Raw genomic sequence first — 24377 nt, forward strand, 5'->3', positions numbered from 1 at the left:
AGTTCGGCGTCTAAAGTTCGGGGGCGGGTTACCGGAGAATCCCGATCTGGAACCGGATATGGATTCCGACTTCCGTTGTGGTCCGTGGTAGCGGAATCAATAATGGCCGATTATTGATTCCGCTACCACGGACCACAACGGAAGTCGGAATCCATATCCGGTTCCAGATCGGGATTCTCCGGTAACCCGCCCCCGAACTTTAGACGCCGAACTTAAAACAGAAGTTCGCTCATCTCTATTAAATAGGAGTAGATTTTATTGTGGACATTTATGCACCAAATGCATTGGTTAGAGTTATAACTAAGGTTAAAGAGAAACTGTTACTTTAGATTTTTCATATCAATTACAGTGGCTTCATAATCAGATTTCTTCATTTCTCTTATACCAGTATCCTCATCTTTATCTATGATATATCAGATGATCATTTTGACGTTTTTAAGTGAGTTGTATAACAATGATTAAAACGTAGCCACCATGAAGAAGTGTTAAAATGATTGAAACTCATGAGTGGCTTATAGAAAACTAACATGAGCAGCAATAAGAGTATAATAATTGCTCTCCACATGCAATGGATTGTTCTGTTCTGCTTCTACTGTGGATCTGAAGTACATGCCTATTTTTCAATTTTTAGCTTTTATTTTTGTATTTTTTGCCAGAAGCTGCTGTGAAGCTAAATTTCCAGATACTTACAGTTACTTCTATGGTTTTTAGGTACAGAAATTAAATCTTTAATCGTACGGTATAATTATCTCACAGCAAGATGGCAAAAATAATTATCATTAAGGCAACCGATTTATGTTGCTGCGATCATTTATACATTTCATGCATTATTCACAGTGACTTTCTTCTGTTATTATGGCCATATACTGTGTCTGAACATTTCATTTTTTTTGCTCTTTTGAAAATTCTGAACAGGATTTTTACATTTAAAAAGTGTTTAGATCCCACCAGACTCAACTCTTTCTGTCGTGTATATTGTCTAATATCTAACGTTCATGTATATTGCACTGTGACTGTGATTTGTCAAACCTTTGATAGTTCAAAGATGAAGTATATCAAGCGAATCAAACTGTCACTTTTGATCAGAGATATAAACCACATATGTAGGAAAGACGGTCAATGGTATGCTCCTTGTATTAGCTAGTATAAAAGGTATAGCCATACAAACAACAGAACGTGCAACAAAAGTTTGAAATGAAAGTGTTTTCATCTTCAATATTTATTATGGACATTGGTGTTATATGGATGGGACAAGTGAATATACAGTTGACAGCTTTATGTAATGCCAACGTGCTGTTACTTTTATTCAGCGTTGGCTGCTTTTTAGCTTTTCTCCAATAAAGCACAGTGATGATCTGTGACTGTAGGTCAGCTATAGTGTCTATAGATAGTCTGAAATATTATGAAATGTGGCCCTTGTTTCAGACGCTCTGCATTAACTACATATTCACACCAGAGGCATAACTAGTGATTACTTATAAAACTTAGAGTTTTATAGTGAAGTTTGTTATGGGGCTTCCTCTAACCTGTTTACACTGTGGTCGGTTGAGCCTTGGTGACAGATGGTAGAGAAGATAGTGAGAACTTTGCTTCTGCTGTCCCCCAGTACTCCATAGTCACCTGTTTCTGAGTAATCGTAATGATAAATTTGGCAAGATTAACAAAGGAGATCAACAATGTAATGCCATAATAAAATAATGTTATTGGTAGCCTGATCGATAAATGTAAGTGCCGCTCAAAGTCATATTTATACTTGGCATTGATGCCTGGTGCACCACCAGATAAGGGTCACTTTAGGCACTGGACCTCCGGAGAAATACGGTCCTTCCATAGGGACTAGGCTGTGTATGGGAAGACTATTAAACCTACAAAAGAAAAACCTCTCTGTCTAGTCTAAACAGAACACATCACTTGATATCATCCAATCTATAAGCAAAAAAATTCAAGTGGAAGGGGTATATATATCAAAATATCACTTTATTCTCAAATAATAATTACGGGAAAAGACAGGATGGAAAACAGTATTCAGAGAGCCATAGGGACGTACACAAAAATGGAATCATGTGCAATCATGCAATTAAGCATGGATAATCCACAGGTGCAGATAATATTGGCACATGGATGATCGGAATCCTGTGTACTAGCATATGGGAAGTAGCAACCGAGTGAGTAAGCAGCCCACCATAAGACTGCATCCCATATTACAATAACAAGGGGACTACCGATCATACATGAACCTCACATCAGCAAGGAAAACATAATAGTATATACACTTGCAAGGATTCAGTATGGGTAATATAATAAATAGGATCACTAAGTATCACTATAAAACCCCCCCACAACTAGTATTGTGGATCTAGTGTGGATGCCAGCTGGAACCAAAACGTGAGTACGCCCTGTGATATACTACTAAGCGAAAACTGTACCTGAGGACATGGTGACCATGATTGTGAGCCCCTAGAGCGCAAACCTCGACGCGCGTTTCGCCTGAGCGGCTTCGTCAGGAGGTGTCAAGAAACAGATTAGCAGGGTATATATAGTCTATGTGACTGTCCAATTAGGGTACCTGGATTATGTGCACCTGCGGTCCAGTGTAGTGGGTGCGGGAACATCATGATGCGCGGCGCCATCTTTCAGCGCGTCACCGTCCACCCGCCGCGCATGCGCGGCGCGTGTGGACGTCACGGAGCGCGTTCAGATGACGTCGCACAGCGCATGTATGGACCGCGACCCGTTGGAACGCAGGTGAACCGCAAATAAGCGGGAGGCGGATCCTTTAACTAAAGAATAGCTATGGTCGATGGATAGCCTATGCGACTATGTTAATCAAAAAGAAGGTAATAGCACGTGATCCAGCTCCCATCCACTCCAGATCCACAAACCACCATAGTATGACAGTGAAATGACAATACAAAACATCTAAAAGGACATTGCGTCGTAATAAGTAAAATGCAATGATAATGGCATAAGCCCATAAGTCATTGCAGTCATACAAAGGGCGAGCTTAATGTATAACATTTATAGATAAGTGAAAAAAACACCACACTAAAACAGTGTAGTGTAAAATTACATTGATCTTGTGGCAGCACCCACATCATGTACAATGCATCAATTATATATAACCACACGTTAGAAATAGTGAAAGTAAGAAGTAATACATGAATAAAAAATTAATTAATTCATCATCTGTGTTATTCATATAATAATATCATGATAAAATTATCACCAAGTGAATGATCGAAGACAAAGGGGAGAATTACACCCCAATGGCCCGAATTGTGATATCGTCTGCACCCTAAACGGGTGCTGGCATATATATAAAATCGTGACCTATGTGAGTCACCAACATATGTGGGGGTGGGATATCGCGGATGACCATGTAGGCAACAAAGAAATGCCCAAAGTGTCACGCGGGATATCCCCGCCCCACTCGAAATAACCTCAAAGGGTCGTGTATATAAGAGACTAACAAGTACGATAGAGTATGATGCCGGAGCCCGGTATACCATATTGCTTGAATTGTGATGTTACATGATATAGTAGTGTGTATAATACTGTGGTCAAAATGTACATCACAGTATCAACACACTCAAGATGGCCGTAATTAATGATGTTCTATGAATATGGTAATACGGTCAAACCTGCATCACAGCATCAAAGAGTCACCTCAACCACCTCTCATTGTGGAAAGGAGGGATCAAAACAAAAGACACACAAGAGATAGGTAAGCATTTATCCAAAATGGATAGATAGGGAAAGGGGGGGGGGGGAGGAGGGAAAGGGAAAGAAAACAAGAAGGGAAAAAGAAAAGGAGAAGCAAGGGACTGTGCACATCACATCCATCTAAAATAATTATATCGGATGTCACATTAAGAATATATATGCATTGTGAATGTGCTAAAGGTGTACATAAGGAGTATAACATGGAGGTATGATTTCTCAAAGATGCGTCGTAGGATATCCATCTGTTGTACACCTTTCGTCTCAAAAGTAACTTCTCCAATGGACCCGCCAACAAATCCAAGGCACGCCAACACAGGACAATCTCAAAGAAAGAAAAAGAAAAGTATTATGATATAAGTAATAAAATTTACTATACCCTGGTGATTAAAATTCGCGCAACTTATAAAAAGGAGGAGAAGCTATTCGATTCGTTCAAACCGTATGGGGTAACCGTGTCCAAGATGACGATCCATCTCGTTTCTTTCCGGAGCAACGCTAATTTCACATTTCCTCCCCTGGATCCTAAATGGACTCGGTCTATACCCTTTACTGTGAGGCCCCGCGGGTCAGACCCGTGAAACCTACGAAAATGCCGTGGAACTGCTTGTAATGTATCATAGTCACTTTCAGGTGTTGTTGCAGCTGCTTTGATCTTATTCACATGTTCCAAAATGCGAACCTTAAGGGCCCTAGTCGTCATGCCAATATAAATCAATTGGCATGGGCAAGTAATCAGGTATATAACTGCTTCAGTGTTGCAGTTAACATTGTGCAGGATCTTAAAGTTCCTGCTACCTGATGAGTTGCTGAAGGAGGAGGAGCGGACCATATATTTGCATGCTGTGCATGACCCGCATGAAAAGGATCCCCATTTGGAGCCATTGCTGCCAAATATGCCACCCAACACTTTGGGGACATAGTGGCTTTTGGTCAGAATATCCCGTAGATTACGGGATCTTCTCCATGTAATCTGGGGATATGGTGTCAAACCTACTGCCAAGTCTCCGTCCGTTTGTAGAACTGACCAATGTTTGCGCAGGACATACTGAATGAACCGCCATTTGTGGTTAAAGGGGGTGACAAAACGAACCTCAGAGTCCTTATTCTTTCTCTTTTTGATTTTACTTACCAGTAAAGAATCTCTTGTGGTATTTCTGGCTCTTTTGTAACCCTGCTGGATCATATGCGCGTGATACCCTCGATCGGAGAATCGCTGCGATAGTACAGATGCCTGCTGTTCAAAATGTTCTTCAGTGGAGCAGATCCTGCGTGTCCGTAAAAATTGCCCTATGGGTATTGCCTGGATTGTTTTTGGATGGTGTGCAGAGGAGGCGTGCAGAAGGGCATTGACAGCTGTGGTCTTCCTAAAAAGGTCAGTAGACAAGAACCCATCAGACCCCTTACTGATCATTATGTCCAAGAATTCAACCTTGGTGAGGCTGTATTTCCAGGTAAGCTTGATATTAAACTCGTTAATGTTAAGGCGGCTCAAAAATTCCTCAAGTGCAGGAACCGAATCCTGCCACAGGAAAAATACATCGTCTATATACCTAGACCATAGGAGTGCGGCGTCATATCCAGAGGTGTTGTGTACGACCTCTCTTTCCCACAGCCCCAGGAACAGGTTGGCATAGGAGGGTGCACAAGATGCTCCCATAGCTGTTCCCTGGAGCTGTAGGAAGAGGCGGTCCTTAAATAAAAAGTAATTATGTGTCAACATAAATTCCAATAACACCAAAATAAATTCGACCATGTTGTTATCATAATCTGTCATGGATAGAAAAAATCTCGACGCCCGCACTCCCTGGTCGTGGTATATAGACGTGTATAAGGACTCAATGTCGCAGGTGACAAGCACCACATAGTAGGGCGGGGATATCCCGCGTGACACTTTGGGCATTTCTTTGTTGCCTACATGGTCATCCGCGATATCCCACCCCCACATATGTTGGTGACTCACATAGGTCACGATTTTATATATATGCCAGCACCCGTTTAGGGTGCAGACGATATCACAATTCGGGCCATTGGGGTGTAATTCTCCCCTTTGTCTTCGATCATTCACTTGGTGATAATTTTATCATGATATTATTATATGAATAACACAGATGATGAATTAATTAATTTTTTATTCATGTATTACTTCTTACTTTCACTATTTCTAACGTGTGGTTATATATAATTGATGCATTGTACATGATGTGGGTGCTGCCACAAGATCAATGTAATTTTACACTACACTGTTTTAGTGTGGTGTTTTTTTCACTTATCTATAAATGTTATACATTAAGCTCGCCCTTTGTATGACTGCAATGACTTATGGGCTTATGCCATTATCATTGCATTTTACTTATTACGACGCAATGTCCTTTTAGATGTTTTGTATTGTCATTTCACTGTCATACTATGGTGGTTTGTGGATCTGGAGTGGATGGGAGCTGGATCACGTGCTATTACCTTCTTTTGATTAACATAGTCGCATAGGCTATCCATCGACCATAGCTATTCTTTAGTTAAAGGATCCGCCTCCCGCTTATTTGCGGTTCACCTGCGTTCCAACGGGTCGCGGTCCATACATGCGCTGTGCGACGTCATCTGAACGCGCTCCGTGACGTCCACACGCGCCGCGCATGCGCGGCGGGTGGACGGTGACGCGCTGAAAGATGGCGCCGCGCATCATGATGTTCCCGCGCCCACTACACTGGACCGCAGGTGCACATAATCCAGGTACCCTAATTGGACAGTCACATAGACTATATATACCCTGCTAATCTGTTTCTTGACACCTCCTGACGAAGCCGCTCAGGCGAAACGCGCGTCGAGGTTTGCGCTCTAGGGGCTCACAATCATGGTCACCATGTCCTCAGGTACAGTTTTCGCTTAGTAGTATATCACAGGGCGTACTCACGTTTTGGTTCCAGCTGGCATCCACACTAGATCCACAATACTAGTTGTGGGGGGGTTTTATAGTGATACTTAGTGATCCTATTTATTATATTACCCATACTGAATCCTTGCAAGTGTATATACTATTATGTTTTCCTTGCTGATGTGAGGTTCATGTATGATCGGTAGTCCCCTTGTTATTGTAATATGGGATGCAGTCTTATGGTGGGCTGCTTACTCACTCGGTTGCTACTTCCCATATGCTAGTACACAGGATTCCGATCATCCATGTGCCAATATTATCTGCACCTGTGGATTATCCATGCTTAATTGCATGATTGCACATGATTCCATTTTTGTGTACGTCCCTATGGCTCTCTGAATACTGTTTTCCATCCTGTCTTTTCCCGTAATTATTATTTGAGAATAAAGTGATATTTTGATATATATACCCCTTCCACTTGAATTTTTTTGCTTGTGTATGGGAAGATACTGAGTGCTTCCGATCAAAAGCATTCCAGACTGCTCAAAGGGATCATGTTAACAAGTCAAAGATCATAGGGGGTTTCCATGACCCCCAAATATTTAGGTAAATACAGAGATTGTTATAAAACAACAAAAGAAGCCTTATTCATCTGTCTCATATCCCCAACTATCCACTTACTGTCCTCAGTGGTCTTGTGGGGTAGTTGAAGACATCTTTTCTGTGGTTTTGGAAACTGAACAATGGTGGGGACTACCACAGTGGTGCCTCTGTACTACTGGGTGATCCAACAGATAAGTAAGGCTTCTTTTGTTATTTTATTGCCCTCCCTGTCTCCACCTAGATGTTTAGGGTTCTCAGAAAACTCATTTAAACCGTGGTTGTAATATAACTACCCTTCTACATACAACTCTGACATATTAAAACATAACTTGAGATTGGAGATCTACAATTAGGCAATGCTAAAATAATGCTACCATATCTTACAAAAAAGTCATACATTGTCTGCATAATACAGCTACCTGGCAGGCCCAGGAGCTTTAAGTTACGTTTCTAAGAAGCCAGCATTCAATTAGTTCTTCCTAATGGGATCGTCTCCTGAGACAGACAGGCTCATGGCAGCAGGTGCGTTCAAACTGGCCTCAACAAGCTTTATTTGCTTCTTGTGCAAGAAAAGTCATACAAACACTACTAAAGAATATCCTAGGCCAACTGGTTACTAACTATATAATTAGCTATCCAGGTGAAGGTCTACTGCTTAGCATCTTAAAACAACTTGCAAGTCAATTCCAATGGTCATGACTCATCGGTCCTTCCCCATGCTCTGAGCCACCTATGGGTAGATTACACCTTTCTTAAGAACCATGTCAGCTGGCACCTAATGAAATTCATTAAACAGCTGGAACCCTATATACCAGGGATTAGCAACCTTTGGCACCCAAACTGCTGTGAAACTACAACTCCCAGCATGCAAACTTACTCGGCTGTTCTAGTATCTCCCACAGGAGAAGGATTCTGGGAGTGGTAATTTCAGAACAGCTGGAGTGCCGGAGGTTGCTGTTCCCTGCTATATACACTCATTGACCAAAAAAAAAAAAAAAAAAAAAAAAGCACCAGAAAGGAATTGAATGAAACTTTATATGTGTGAATATAATGATGATATATGTACCTGTAAGCGATTACAGTTTTATAGAGTGAAAGGATAAGTTTACTTGGGAAAACTGTACGATTGAAAGGAGGCTCAAATACCCTGTTGGGCAGCCTCTAACCTGGATACAAGATGAAATATGGTTGGCCATATAGGTTCCATATGCTATCCTGTAGCACATTTACCCACAGATGTTGCAGCTGGGCCTGTAAGTCCTGCACACTTGTAGCTTGCAGAAATTGGATTCCCAGCTGGTCCCATAAATGCTCAATTGTCTATAAACCTGGTGACTGGGCAGGCCAAGGAAGTATTGCAATCTGGTAGAGACATTTCTGGGAAACCTTTGCTGTGTATCGCCAAGCATTATCCTGCTGAAAAATCCCAGTTGGGAGCCCTGTTATGAGAGGTAACACATGTGGTCACAGGATTTCCTATGCATATCCCCGAGCTGATACAGTTCCAGTCCATGGTAGTCCAGGTTTCACATTCACGACTCCACTGCAAACAAAGGTTGGTGGCTGTCTGTCAATGGCAGGACACATAATGGGCACTGTGACACCAAATTTACTTCTGCTAAGCGCCTAGAAATGGTCTGGGCAGAGACAGGGGGTGTGTAATAAATGTGCCACCTGTGTCTAGATGGTGGACAACAAAATTGTGGGAACTGCTCATTCAATCATCTCTCCTGGTGGTTTGCTTAGTCCTGTGATGGCTAACCTGCGGCACTCCAGCTGTGGTAAAACTACAACTCCCACGCTGCAAAATTGCTTGGCTATTCTCAGAACTCTATAGAAATGAATGAAGCATGATGGGAGTCGTAGTTTCACCACAGATAGAGTGCCGGAGGTTAGCCATCACTGGTCCTAGTCTGTCCAGAGCCTATTCACCACATGTGTGTGTCCCCTCTAATGTAGTGGGGGGGCCACACAATTCTGCCACAACAGATGATCAAAACACAAAGAAAACTATACTCATAAGCTATCACACGTCGAACATCGTAAATAAAATAAAAAACTTAAAACTGTAGAGGAATTTCTTTTTTTCCAAATCCACCCCTTTTGGAAATCTTTCCTGCTTCTCACTACATTATATGTGATATTTAATGGCGGCATTGGAAAGTACAGGTTGTCCCGCAAAAAACAAGCCCTCATACGGCTATGTGAACAGAAAAATAAAATAAAAAAGTTATGGCTCTGGGAAGGCAGAGAGCGCAAAATGAAAACACAAAACGCTGGGTAGAAAGGGTAAATGCACAATCCCTTTGTTCTGCTAGATGATGAGATGCTAGCAGAAGTGAGATTGTGACTTCTTTAAAATCTTACCTACTTCCTTTGTCCATTGTTACTATCTTTAGGTTTGTGAAAGGAGACTTTTTATTATAAATAGAATATATACAAATGTCTTTTTTTCTACAAGTGAGCTAAGGCCCTACTGCATGGGCAGATAGAGCAGACGATTGTTGGGAGGGAAGCATTCCCTCCTGTCAACTGCCTGCTTTCTAGAGGAGGAGACCGCGATCTTACATGCAGCGATCTCCTTCTACACGCGCGGTGCACAAAGTACTTCTATCTTGGCGCTGCAACAATTCTTTCCTAAGCCAGTGGATGTGCACTTACGCAGCGCCGCGCACACCCTCCTCCAGCTGATTCCTGTGCGGCCGCGTCACTTCCGGTATAGACTTTTCGCAAGGTTTAGAGATCTTGCCGAACACAAGCGGAGGACATTGCCGGATTGCCGGCAGAAGGTGAAGGGACTCAGCAATGTTACCCCGAGCGTGACTCGGGGTTACCGCTCCTGGCACGAAAATTAACCCCGAGTCATGCTCGGGAATAACGTCAGGGAGGTTAAAAAAGTTACAGTGATAAATCTGGAGTGAAACATAGCTAACCCACAAATTTAAAACTGGAATGAGTGGAATAAAAACGTGAAAAGTTGCAAAAGTTTTGCACAAGTAACCCCAAAAATTAGCTAAGCCCTATTTTGTGACTTTAAAGTCAAAATGTTCAACAGGACTTGACGAGTCCCCCTCCCTTCCTTTGTATTTGAAACAACTAAAGAAATGACATTCTTTGTGCATTTTACAAACAGATATCCCAATAAGGAACACACGATGTTAGTTACAGAAAACTGGATAGCATTATTGCAACTAGGGATCGACCGATTATCGGATTTACCGATATTATCGGCCGATATTCAGGATGTTGAACCCTATCGGTATCGGCATTTATTTGGCCGATATTCCGATAGCGTATGGGGAACACAGATCGCGCTGCTGACAGTGCTCTCCGTGTTCCCTCAGCAGCAGCACAGGGGAGAAGGAAGCAGTGTCTCCTCCCCCTGTGCTGCTGCTGCCGCTCCAGCCAATGGGAGGACAGGGGACAAGAGGAGGGGAGGAGCTATGGCCACTGCGCCACCAATGAAGCTTAATCTCACATTAATTCATATACAGGAGGCGGGAGCTGCAGGATCACATAGCCGGCTCCCGGCCTCTATGAGCTGTAGCTGCGATCTGCGGTAGTTAACTCCTCAGGTGCCGCGGATCGCAGCTACTGCTCATAGAGGTCGGGAGCCGGCTATGTGATCCTGCAGCCAGCTCCCGCCTCCTGTATATGAATAAATTAGAGATTAAGCTTCATTGGTGGCGCAGTGCGCCCCCCCCAAGCCCCCCAGTATCAGACATTGGTGGCGCAGTGCGCCCCCCCTCCCCCCCAGTATTAAGCAGTGGTGCGCCCCCCCCCCTCCCCCCCACCCCAGTCGCAGTGCGCCCCCCCACAGGATCCCCTCTCCCCTGCTCCTCCGATCGGAGCCCCAGCAGTGTAATGCTGGGGCTCCGATCGGTTACCATGGCAGCCAGGACGCTATTGAAGCCCTGGCTGTCATGATAAGCTCCATGCTGCTGTGTGCACAAAGCACAGAGCAGCAGGGACAGTGTGAGCTCCTATTCACCCTGATAGAGATCTATCAGGGTGAATAGGACAAGGGTTCTAGTCCCTAAGGGGGCTAAAAGTTAGTTTAAAAAAAAAAAAAAGTAATAAAAATAAAAACACCAAAATATTAAATATAAATGAAAAAGAAAGATTTACAAAAAAAAATAAAAATACACATTAACAATAAACATTAATTTTCAGCAGATTTGTGGGAATTTTAATTTTTTTTTCAAAAATGAAAATTCCCAGAATATCGGTATAAATTATCGGCTATCGGCCTGAAAGTTCACAAATTATCGGCATCGGTATCGGCCCTAAAAAATCAATATCGGTCGATCCCTAAGCAACCCACCCACTTCTGATTCCGCTATGTTACACTTTTTTTTTTTTACACAATTTGTATTCCTGATACAAGCGCTCACAGAGTCAAAATGCTGTAGACCCTTTGCATTAGAGCACAAGGGAAGCATTGACTGGATCCCCTTGAGGGTTCTTAAAATTCAAGCATTCACCCAACCAGCTGATTGTTATTCACTTCATTCTGCACTGGCCGTGCCAAGCCTACTTGAGGCATGCTATAGGAAGAATACCTCATCAGCCTGTTTTAGTTGTACTGAGTAACGCTAGTCAAGAATACAGTGTTTTTCCACATTTGCTTTGAATAAATATATGGGCTGAATACAAGAAAGGCTGATTAGTGAGGAAATGATTGTCTTTCCTCTAGTAACAACTTTATTGTTTCAGAAAGAATATCCCTAAGTATGAGCACAGATGGGCACAATGATGGAAAGATAGAAGGAAAAAAACAAATTCTCATGTTACAACAAGTGAGATGTACAAAACACAATCTCCTGAAACGTGTCTGACCCAACCACCTAACCACCTTTATACCATGCCCTCTTGGAAGGAAAGTATTCTCCCTAACCACACAGTCCTTTCTATAGGGTAGCAGGAGAAAGGGGCAATTGACCTGACATCCAACAGGAACCACACTGAGCATGGGCCAATTTGCTGAGTGCTCAGGACCAGCCCAACCGCAGATAAAGCCTTGAATTAATACTTTCATCTGATCTTGTGCAGGACCTGGACATCCAAGAAAATGGTGCATGTGGAGAATGTTTCAATGAAGGTTACTGATGGACGTGTCTGGACATATATCGTTTTATCCCCTGCCATCTTTGGGACTGCAGTGCAGTGCAGTTGAGAAGAAAGCTTTGCTAACAAGGGGATATGGCATCACAGTATGAGAAAACAGTGCAGAACATCTGAAAAGTATATATTTATAAGTTGCCTAAATTCATATTTTCAACAGGTTTGTTAAGATTATACCTAAATGTAGACAGCTACATTTAAGTAAGCACAGCCACTATGTGTTTTAGGAATTGCTTACTAGCCTCATTCATGTGGCTCTTGACTACCTAACCCCCTAGACCTTGCAGCAAGTAATACACTAAACCACATATTATTGGTAAATCCTAGGGTAAACTACATTTATTAATTTGTATTGAAACAAAAAGAACAATTTTTTAGAAAACTCTGTGTGGTAAACACAGGGGTATTACAGATTTTGTTAGGAGATGGAGCTCCCTCTGTAAGTCTATCAGCACCCTTCGCCATTGTCACCAGGGCCTAACGGTGATCCCCCAGGTTAGCCATGTATGCTAACTTGAGGCGGGACCTAATAGGCTACCTTACAGTGTAACATTGACAGGCCTAATATAGTAGTAGTGATGAGCGGCAGGGGCAATATTCAAATTTGCTATATTTTGCAAATATTCATAATAAATTTGCTAATTGGAGAATTCGCCATTATTTTCTTGATTGCGAAAATCGGCAATGTAATATGTGCGTGCAATACAGTCGTGGGTCACTTTTGCTACATTTTTCAAGCTGCTAGAAGTTTCCTGAGACTGGAGAAAATGGTTGTCACAGCAGAACATCAGCTTTATATGCAAATAGAGTGCTCCAGTATGTTCGCGATTGCACAAATCAGCAATTAATGAGGCGCATATTTTGGCGCAATACGTGCAACTTCACATTTTAGCAGGTCTGACTACATATTACTGATTGGTGCATTATGTATTATTGTGAACCTGTGACATCACACCACAATGTCTGTAGCATGTATGTATGGACAGTAGAACCTAACACCGTGCACTGGAACCCATCAGCTACACTATATCACCATCTAAACTACATCTCCCACCAACTATCTGTAATATATACAGTACAGACCAAAAGTTTGGACACACCTTCTCATTCAAAGAGTTTTCTTTATTTTCATGACTATGAAAATTGTAGATTCACACTGAAGGCATCAAAACTATAAATTAACACATGTGGAATTATATACATAACAAAAAAAAGTGTGAAACAACAGAAATATGTCATATTCTAGGTTCTTCAAAGTAGCCACCTTTTGCTTTGATAACTGCTTTGCACACTCTTGGCATTCTCTTGATGAGCTTCAAAAGGTAGTCACCTGAAATAGTTTTCACTTCACAGATGTGCTCTGTCAGGTTTAATAAGTGGGATTTCTTGCCTTATAAATGGGGTTGGGACCATCAGTTGCATTGTGGAGAAGTCAGGTGGATACACAGCTGATAGTCCTACTGAATAAACGGTTAGAATTTGTATTATGGCAAGAAAAAAGCAGCTAAGTAAAGAAAAAGCATGGAGGAGGAGGTGTGATGGTGTGGGGGTGCTTTTCTGGTGACACTGTTGGGGATTTATTCAAAATTGAAGGCATACTGAACCAGCATGGCTACCACAGCATCTTGCAGCAGCATGCTATTCCATCTGGATTGCGTTTAGTTGGACCATCATTTATTTTTCAACAGGACAATGACCCCAAACACACCTCCAGGCTGTGTAAGGGCTATTTGACCATGAAGGAGAGTGATGGGGTGCTGCGCCAGATGACCTGGCCTCCACAGTCACCGGACCTGAACCCAATCAAGATTGTTTGGGGTGAGCTGGACCGCAGAGGGAAGGCAAAAGGGCCAACAAGTGCTAAGCATCTCTGGGAACTCCTTCAAGACTGTTGGAAGACCATTTCAGGTGACTACCTCTTGTAGCTCATCAAGAGAATGCCAAGAGTGTGCAAAGCAGTAATCAAAGCAAAAGGTGGCTACTTTGAAGAACCTAGAATATGACATTTTCTGTTGTTTCACACTTTTTTGTTATGTATATAATTCCACGTGTTAATTCATAGTTTTGATGCCTTCAGTGTGAATCTACAATTTTCATAGTCATGAAAATAAAGAAAACTCTTTGAATGAGAAGGTGTGTCCAAACTTTTGGTCTGTACTGTAGATAGCATATATATATATATATATATATATATATATATATGCTATCTAACTAACTAATGCAATTAAACAGTAAAGCACAGAGCACAGCAATAACACTGCTGTCTCTCTCAGAACTCCATAAAACTACAGAAAGTGGCTGCTGGGGAGGTTCTTCTATAGTAAGGGGTAGGCAACTTCTCTATTGGTTGCTAGGGATGTTTCTAAGCTCAGGCAAAGACATTGCAGCCTTCTCTGGCCCAGAAGCAGGTAGGGATCATGGGTTCAGATAAAAAAAAAAAAAAAAAAAAAATTCTCAAATACGAATATATAGCACTAAATCTTCACGAATTCTCGAAGTGGCGATATTCGCGATTCGAATATTTGCGCCCAACACGAATACAGAGCAGTTCACAGGTCCTGCAATGTATTATAGAAGTTAATACAATGCAGAAACAAATCCCACAAACAATGATGAATTGCGTTTTTCTTCATTCCCTCTGAAACATAATGGTTGATGTTTACCAGAAGGAATTCTTTGGTGTACATTGGGCATAAGAAAATCCAAGCCTATACAGTGAACGTTTACTCCAAACGCAGTATGAAATTATATTTATAGGGAACCTATCACACTGGAAATGCAGGTCTATCTGCATGACTCAGCACAGGAGCGGCTTCATTCTATGATCAGTAGTCATGTGAGTGGGCCTATCAGTGATCTCTGTATACACACTTACACAGGAAAAAGGCTGTCAATCACTGGTAAGACTGCCCCCGTGAACTCCTAATGCATAGTATGAGCGGAGATTTAAAGGAATAAAATACAAGTAACACTGAAAAAAAAAAACATGCATCAATCTGCTCAGCTACTCCTACTCTATACCTGCAGATAGAACTGCATTTTCAATGTGACACAAGTGCATAAAAAATGTACAGAGAATATTTAAAAAGTACCGACCAGTGTTGGTTTCAATTTTTTAAGCAGAATTAAAGAGGTTTTCAACGAGTTGGATGACCTAGTCTCAGGAGAGGTCATAAATATCTGATTGGCAGGAGTCTGACACCTGGTATCATCACTGATCAGTTGTTTGAAGAGGCCAAGGCGCTCTGGTGAGTCTAAAGCCTCCTCACAGCATACCAAGCACAGCGCCGTTCATTATATAGCTTGGTAACACAACCCAAGCCCATTCACTTGAATGCGAAAGAGCTACGGCTAGGCCATGTGACGTCACTGTCCTAGGAAGAGGCCACAGTGCTCACAACAGCTGATCAGCGGGGGTGCTAGGATAGAGACGAGCGGGGGTGCCCATGATAGATACGAGGATAGGTCATCAATATATTACTCCCAGAAAACCCTTTTAATATTAGCTTATAACAGGTTAAATAGGGTCAAAGTTCACTTCTGAACGAGTCTATGGAGCGGAGCTAAATTATGTATTCCTTATGATGGAGGCTGGACAGGGGAGGAACTGCTAATATATATTCATTCATTAGCAGTTCCTCACTTGTCCAGCCTCCATCCTAAAGTATTACATAATTTAGCTCTACTCCATAGCATGTATACTTCCTAAATGACTTGTGCAAAAACATACAATAACAGACGTTTTGCCAGCCCTCAATAGTCCATCCCACTACTCTTCCTTCTTCTATAATGCGTTTGTATTGGAATGGAAAGGACATGTAAGTGAAGGCTTGTCATCTCATCTGCTGCAGACTATAGCCAACGTTCAGATAAGGAAATTGAGCTACATTTTACAGACTGTAATGAGTGTGCTTTATAGACATTGGAAAGAAGGTCTGCGAGGACAGAAGCTGACAAATGATGCTTCTTCCCTTCCGTCGCTAATAATAGCCTTATATTTTGAGCAGCCAGCTGCCGTATAGTCTGTGGGATATGAAGGTGAAATTTATCCCATCACTAGAATAGATTGTAGAGATACCACTTCCTGCAGGAAGCTGAATAGTATCATCTAAATGAATCCTGAAAGCTGGTCAGCATGTTCATAGTAGTGCTAATTCCCCCCAAAAAAATTTGAGTTTGAGCAAAGTACACTTTGTGATATTGTTCCTCTGCAGTAATTACTTCAGAATAACTATAGGCTACGTTCATTAATCACTTTATGCCAGTGTTTGCCATCAAAATAATCTTCAAAATTAGCAATTTGCTGTAAGTTTGAAATTGCAAAAAAACATAAAAAAAAAACAAAAAAAAACAAACAAAAAAAAAAAACACCTTTTTGCACTCCCACAAGTTTGAAATTAGGCGTGGTTTACCAGAGGAGTTGTGGCCTAAAACATTTAGACAGACTTATTACTACAAAAGCCAGAAAATAGTGCAAGTTTAGGTGAAAATCTTTTCTTTTCACAGCAGGCATGCATTTCATTTGCTGACTTTAAAACAGCTCAAAATTAACTAAAAATGTATTAAGAGGCAAGCACCTTTTAATAAGTCTGGAGAAATTCACTCCAACCATGAAACACTAGTCTTAATAAATCTGTTCTCATAGGCCTAGGATTAGAAAAAAAAAAGGGTTCATTTACTGTATAGTTCAGAAACAGCTCCACTCATGCTAATAAACTGTTTTCTCTAGCTCTGGGAACACACAGGTGAAACTCAAAAAATTTGAATATCGTGCAAAAGTCCATTTATTTCAGTAATGCAAATTAAAAGGAATTGCATTAATGCAGCTTAAAATTAGAATTTTGTGAAAAGGTTCAATATTCTAGGCTCAAAGTGTCTCACTCTGGTCAGCTAATTATTCCATACCCTCTGAGCAAAGGGTACCCGAGATTGTGACCTTGGGGTTTCATAAGCTGTGAGCCATAATCATCCAAATTATAACAAATAAAGGCTTGAAATATCTCGCTTTGCATGTAATGAGTCTCATATGTTAGTTTTACTTTTTAAGTTGCATTACTGAAATAAATGAACTTTGCACGATATTCAAATTTTTCGAGTTTCACCTGTATATGCATTACCAGCCACTGCACATCAAATAAGATGGCTTATATACATTTTCTTAAGTCAATATCCACATTTATTCTGGTGAAAATAATTTCTAAATAAGAAAAGTCCAAATGTTCTTACAAACTGGGGAAGATTTATTAAGCTTGTTCGGCAGTTTTCTGGTATAATTCTGTCAAATTTTGGCACAAGTCCAGGTTTGCTTTAAAGTTTACGTCTCTACCCCTTTCCAACATTCTTGCCACTTTTGTAAAAAGTGGACAAGGCATGGATGGGGCATGGGCAAGGCCTTTTCAGCCCCACATTTAACAATATGTTCACCAAAAAACTGGTGCACATTACACTTGAAATCTACTCCAGTAGATTTAGGTCCTGGAGCACAGGCTGACCGACGTGCTGCCGTTATAATTGTGGCACATCTCACCCCAGCATAGGACAAGTAGACCAACTTACCAAAGCAGGTTTTTTTTAAAGGTCTTCCCCACTTTTTAATCATTTTTTCTACAGGACTTCTGTCATTTCACACGGGCACTGGATGTCCTTAGGACATTTTGGAACAAATACAAACACATATTGCAGTTTCTTCTTTATTGTATGTTGCTTTGTAGACTGTTTTACAGCTTTTACAGGTTGTTTAGTGACAAAGAAAAGATCAAGGTTCCACAAATACATAATGCCATGCCAGTTACTGCACATTGTACTGGCAATTTGGTCAGTCAATATACAAGGTGTTTATAGGCACAGAATGATATTGGCATCACCGTTCCCTTCAGTTACAAGAGCAATAGTCTGGTGGATAGTAAGGACATTTGTATATACAGAGTTAACCATCCTCCCCGGTATAGCTCTCGATTTATGAAAAAAGTATTAAAAAATGCATGGCCTGCCATGATGGACTAACTCAAACTATCATACAGTTACACATCGGCTTAAAAACTTGTAGGGGCTTTCCAACAAGATAATCACTAAAACACACACCTTATAGGAAATAAAAGGATTTAAAGAATAATCCTCAATATGGACTTTGGATTTAGCAGCTTCTACAATTCTGGAAACTTGTCTTCATTTACTGTATCAATAAATGAAGAACATGAGGAAGAATGTACTTTGTGGCACAGATTACATATTCTCCAACTTTACTGAATCAAGTGGTAAACTGGCAAAAGTGGAACATATCTCGCAGTTTTGTTATTACTCTCTCCACTCTCTTAAAAGGGTTTTCCCATCTTTTAGGATGTCAACACTTTGATGATTGGCGAGGCTTCAAACTCTGGACTGCCACTGATCCTCCGTATGAAAAGTCACTGCACAGAAGTAATAGGTCTAATAGTAGAGCGAACACAAACATTACCCAAAAATCTGTGCCATGCAAGCAGTAGTACCTATAAATAATTTCAGTCATGATTTATCCTTCACCCTCCACAGCTTTCTACTCCTCTGTCTGGAACTTACATGTAAGAAATAGTCACTTGAGCCTAGCCATCTCCTCCAGTGGCAATCCCTGCAATCATAGATCAACACGGGACAAGACAAGTCTTGCAAAAAGGATCAATGACTTTGCTAGGAATCTGGTTCTGTCTCACTGAATCCTGGATTCTTATTTGGCATCGGTGGTGCATTACAAAGCTGCATAAAACACATACTTGCCAACCCTCATGGAACGCCTGTAAGGCTCTTGGAAAAAGGGGAAACCTCCTAACCTCTTGGAAGAGCTGGTACATTTCCCAAAGAAGTGCATGGAAGGCTGCAGCCCTTTTTATGTTCTAACTGTATGTGGCAAGGGGATGCTATGTGTCATCAGCCAAAGCCAACACCCATGCTTGCTTGCATGATGTGACATGTCATGAAAAGGTGTGCGATACATCACAAAAGAGGTCTTCTAAAAAGGGACAGGTAAATGGGTCATAAAATGTTAGGGCCACACTGTGCGAGCCACATTCTCACGTCTCCTGGACAGCAACCCTTACAAGTTGGCAAGTATACATAAGAGAAGCGTGCAAGCCACATGAGGCCACCCTGTGTGCATTATAAACGATCAGTTGAGTTTCTCCATGGCTTACAGAACATGGTTTACAGAATGAAAAATTTATTTTTAAAGAGGCTAGTCTAGGTTAAGTCAATTTCTGTTTGGTGGGTTCAGACACCCAGCACCACCACCGACCAGCTGTGAGAGCTATGTCCTCCTCACAGCATACCAAGCACAGTACTATTCTTCGAAAACTGACTGTGCATGGTATTCCAGCCCAGGCCAATTTCCTTGAATAGGACTGAGCTGTGCCTATGTCACGTGACAGATTAACGTGATGCCACTGGCTTAGGAAGAGGCTGCATCGCTCTTCAAACAGCTGTACGGCAGGAGTGCCGAGAGTCATCCCCCCACCACTCAGGTATTGATCACCTATCCTGAAGATAGGTCATCAATATCTTACAAATCAGGAAAACCCTTAAAGCCAGTGACCTTCTTATAATGAAGGTCATCTTCTTAAGAGTGCTAATTATTTATATGTGAATGCAAAGACTATTCTTATGAAAAACTAACAGGTTGTCAGAAGGATCTGTCAAGAAATACCTAATGTCTAGGTCTGTGTGGTCTGACAAACCCTCACAACAAGTCTGCTCTCATGAACTATATTAGGTAAAGCAGGTATATTAATTGTTCAGAGATCTTTCATCTGGCAATTATATCTTGTATACAACCAACTGAAAGGAGCATTCCTGGTCATAAGCAATTATCAGCTGTGCACTGGATATGTAATAAATAATAGATAAGAGGGAGTCTGACACCTGGCTCCCCCACCAATTACCAGAACGGGGTTCCTGTGTTCTCCATCTGAATGGAGCAACGGCTGAGCATTAGTGCTGCTGTTCCATTCAACGTTTATGGCACTGACAGAGAGCTCAGTGTAGGCAACCTTTATCAATCCCACAGACTTTGGAGTAGCAGTGTGCATTCTTGACCACCAATCCATTTCAAATGGAGGGACACTGGACTAGAATACTGGAGGGGATCCCAGCTCTCGAATTCTCACTAAGCAAGCAGTTCTTACCTATCCAGTGGACAGGGGAAGTAATAACTGAGGCATGAGGCACTTGTGTCTGGGGCATACACTTGTTGCTCTTGGACTGACAATGATTAGCTTGGCACACAACATGACTATTCCCACTCTGTCTAAGAAAACTGGAGGAGTGAGAATACTGGTTTCAGTACAATTCGGAGACTTGTAATCTAAAACCCTTACTTTTCATTTGCAAATATTTTGCTATATAGTTTCCAAAGCTTCTGCTTTAAATGAGCTGTCCAGTATTTCACAAACATGGCTGCTTTCTTCCAGGAACAGTGCCACACCTGTCAATAGGCTTTGCATAATAACTTGCGTGACATAACAAATGCTAATATGTCCAGTTGTCCCATTATCATAGATGTTCAACTTGACTGAACATCTACGTGTTGGTCCCATGTTCATATGTGTCCACATTGCTAAGAAAAATGATGTCTTAATATATGCAAATGAGCCTCTAGGAGCAACAGAGGTATTGCCATTACACCTAGAGGCTCTGCTCGCTCTGCAACTGCTGTGTCCTCTGCACTCTGATTGACAGGGCCAGTCAGTGAAAACATCATCACACCTGGCCCTGACTTCTTCTAAAGTCAAGGTGCAGAGGGTGGGTGTGGCAGGTGCAGAGAGAGAAGAGCTTCTAGCAGTAATGGCCACACCCCCATTCCTCCTAGAGGCTCATTTGCATATAGTAAAACATAATTTTTCTCAGCAATATAGGCACATATGAACATGGGACCAACACAGATGTCACATGTAACAGGTCAGCCAGTGTCATAGGAACAAATCTGCTGACAGATGCCAATTAAGCCAGCCATACGGCCTGGTAGGGCTGCCCCTGCTGTTTTAAAACATACCTTTTCTGTTGCTGTATTTAGGGGAAGATTATAATTTTTTTAAACAAAGCATATAAGGACTTAAGTGTACCATGGGTGGACCTTAGCCAGGTGTCCAGGTGGTGGGGTGAGTGTCCTTAGAAGTGGAGCGAACTTAAACCCTAATTTGCATATTTTTTACAACACTTATTTCTCCTAAATGGAGCAATGGATCAGGGGAAGAAGGCTATAATTTTAATCAGCAGAGTCACTCCTACCAGGCATTATGGATGGTTTAATAAGATCCTGCAGACAGATGGTCTTTAAAGTAACTTCACCCAATATTGGACTGTGACGTGATCTCGCTGAAATTAGTTAAACCTGGCAAACATAACTTTTGATTAGCCTTACAAAGCTAATGTCCTAATGTCTAATGGAAAACAGCAGAGAAAACTGTGTCTACGGATTATAAAAAGGTTTATAGAGAACATTTTTTATAGAGAACTTCTCTGATTTAATACTTTTGGCTGATGAACAAGTTGTAGACTATAAATAAAGATGGCAGATCCTGTCTGACAGCAAACAGGTCTGTAGTTGGGCAGCTCTGCCTTTTCCCAGGGTGTGACAAGGAATATATTCACCAACGCTCAGTACAGCAGACTACATTAGGAAGGAACTATGTAATCGCTGGTCTTTGGTGTTTTCTGCCACTTCCATGAGCTCAGCTCAGAGTGTTTAGTTTTTTTTTTATTATTTTACTGAATTTCAATCCAGAGCAGCGCTCCCTTCGACAGAGAGAAGAGCTCACTTTGTTTTTGAAAAAAATTAGATCACTTAATGTGACCCTTTTAAGCCACTAATCTGTTTTGAAGGACACAATATATTGATCATACACCTGAAGACAGAGCAGCAATTGAGATTGTCTAGTGACAAGGCCCATGGGCTTTCTAATGCATCTGGAACACATATCAATGGCTAGTTCCGTTATTTGTAGAAAGGGAGATACCATTAGGCAAGCATTTGCTTCTCATAGTCTGAAACAATACTCACAAGGTATCAGGACACATTTCAACCGACAAAAGCATGTCAAGAATTAAACATGTCAATGAACCACAAAATATTAAAGACATACTTGATACATTAGATTCTACTGGATTTTTTTTTCCGAAATAGGGGATCTCTGCACTATAATGTAAATGTATGGGTGAAAATCCAGTGATACCAGCAGTAATTTAGTGCGATACAGCTCTACTCAGTGAGCAAATGTAGCCACAAAATGATTTGAGCAAGAAATGGTGGTTTATTTTACTAAGGCTAAGTGGCAATACTTCTTTACATCTTCTCTATAAGGTGCTGTGTGTGTCTTATTAGTAATATGCATAGACTTTCTATCTAGACATGGCTTTCGTATATAATGCATGTTGTAGTGTTTTGAGCTGGAGGTTCGCTTGGTTCAGAAGTGTCCGTACATGCTTTTGATGTAGAGTCTTCTTTCGTGCATGAATGTATACTGTCCTGAGAATCTGTATCTAGACACTGTTTCTTTGCCATTGGATGTACAGAGACCGTAATGGCAATTTGCCGAGGTGCTTCATGGAGAGAAGAGGCATCTGAATCCGCTGTTGGAGACTCACCCCGTTGTAAAGCTTTAGGAATGATGAACACCTCGTCCACATCACAAACCTCCTGACCAACAGCTCCTTGTCGTATAAATGCATTACCTTGTTCTTCCAAGCGAACCACTTCCATGATCTCTTCCATTATGGTCCTGCAATTAATAATAAGTGGTGGCAAGGGCACACTTCTGGCCAGTTCCTCAATATATCGGGCAAATTCCATTGTTTTAAACTGAGTAACTTTGGCAAGCTCCAGTGTCTTGGCAGAAGTGATAATAGGTATTCTTTTTGCAATCTCAAAAGCTTTTTGCAATTTTTCTGGCCCCTCCGTCCTAAAGAAATCATTAATGGCTTTCTCGGTCTTCTTCAGGTGGCTGCTCATCATGCACAGTCGTGTTATATTCAGCACCAACACAATAGTAAAAGCAACCAGGCAGACTATCATATAGTAGATGCCCATGTCCCCAGAGGTAAAAATGACCCGCAGGGTAACTGTATTATTTACAGTGCCGTGAGAGTTTGTAGCAACACAAGTGTACTTTCCTCTGTCTTCAAATGACACACTAGTGATGTTTAAAAGCCCACTATCAAGAATCCACAATTTTCCTTCTGAAATGAAAAACACATACGTTTGACAATTACAGTTTTACAAATGTTGTCTACATTAGCACAGAAAAATAAACTGATGGATTGTAATAGGATTTTAAACATAATGCCGAGCCTAAGGTGTAGCATAAGAATTTATTCAGCTTCCTGGCAGGAGACTAAAATAGCTGCATGATATGATTATCTGAAGAAGAAAAAAAAAAAAAAAAAAAAAAAAAAAAAAAAAAAAAAAAAGCATCCACGGCTGACCATCAGTGATGACTCTAATTCACGGAGCTTGTCTAATGGCCAGAAGCACCTGATAGCTGCTATTACGTGACCTTATAGCAACTGACGTGACAAAGCAAGCAGGTCTCTTACGAAATGTACAAGCAAACCTTGGGTTCCAAACTATGGAAAATTGAGGAAAAATGTAAATCCGTTTTCAATAAAAATCCAAAGATCTTGTTTTCAAAGAATAGCTTTAACTTCTTCTTGCCTTGCACCAGAATAGTACGTTGTGGAAAGTACTAAACTAATATGGGTCTGTGATGGTATAGGCTCAGGAGATATTTCTGCACCACCTGCGATTTTCAGTTGTATTATACAGCTGACACCATGCCCTCACTGCAGGTAGTTTAACCCCTTCTTAGATGCTGTGGTCAGCATTTACCAAACCATCTAAGTGGTTAGAGAGAAGGAGAGGACTCACAAGATGCTTAGGGGTTGCCACGGTAGCCAAGGGCATGTACAGGCCTGACATGTACAGATGCCTATTAGCCCCTGCCTTTGGCAGTTCTTAATAGGCATTATGTCAGTTTTACTGTAACTGACATAATATATTGCAACACTGGGAGAAGCTTGAAAAAATAAATAAATAAAC

At 41.3% G+C, this 24377-nt stretch overlaps 1 protein-coding gene across 3 annotated transcripts in view; it reads right to left on the minus strand.

Annotated features, from left to right (window-relative positions):
• Nucleotides 1-1915: 1915 nt before the first annotated feature.
• Nucleotides 1916-24377, minus strand: part of MFAP3L (microfibril associated protein 3 like) — an 86389-nt gene continuing 63927 nt past the window's right edge. Inside the window, exons 3-5 of one of the 3 annotated variants that reach the window (XR_006390299.1) lie at nucleotides 19066-23518; nucleotides 4853-5087; nucleotides 1916-4045 (exon numbers count right to left, since the gene is read on the minus strand). Coding sequence is in view for 1 of the 3 variants with exons in the window: in XM_044297133.1 (XP_044153068.1) it covers nucleotides 22686-23518 (833 nt within the window). In the remaining 2 variants the exon portion in view is untranslated. Of the gene's footprint in view, nucleotides 4046-4852; nucleotides 5088-18001; nucleotides 23519-24377 lie in introns of those variants that run through there. The other 2 variants (XR_006390305.1, XM_044297133.1) reach the window with 2 other exon arrangements.

Source organism: Bufo gargarizans, chromosome 1, assembly GCF_014858855.1.
Source record: "Bufo gargarizans isolate SCDJY-AF-19 chromosome 1, ASM1485885v1, whole genome shotgun sequence".
In the NCBI taxonomy this organism is placed as follows: Eukaryota; Metazoa; Chordata; class Amphibia; order Anura; family Bufonidae; genus Bufo; species Bufo gargarizans.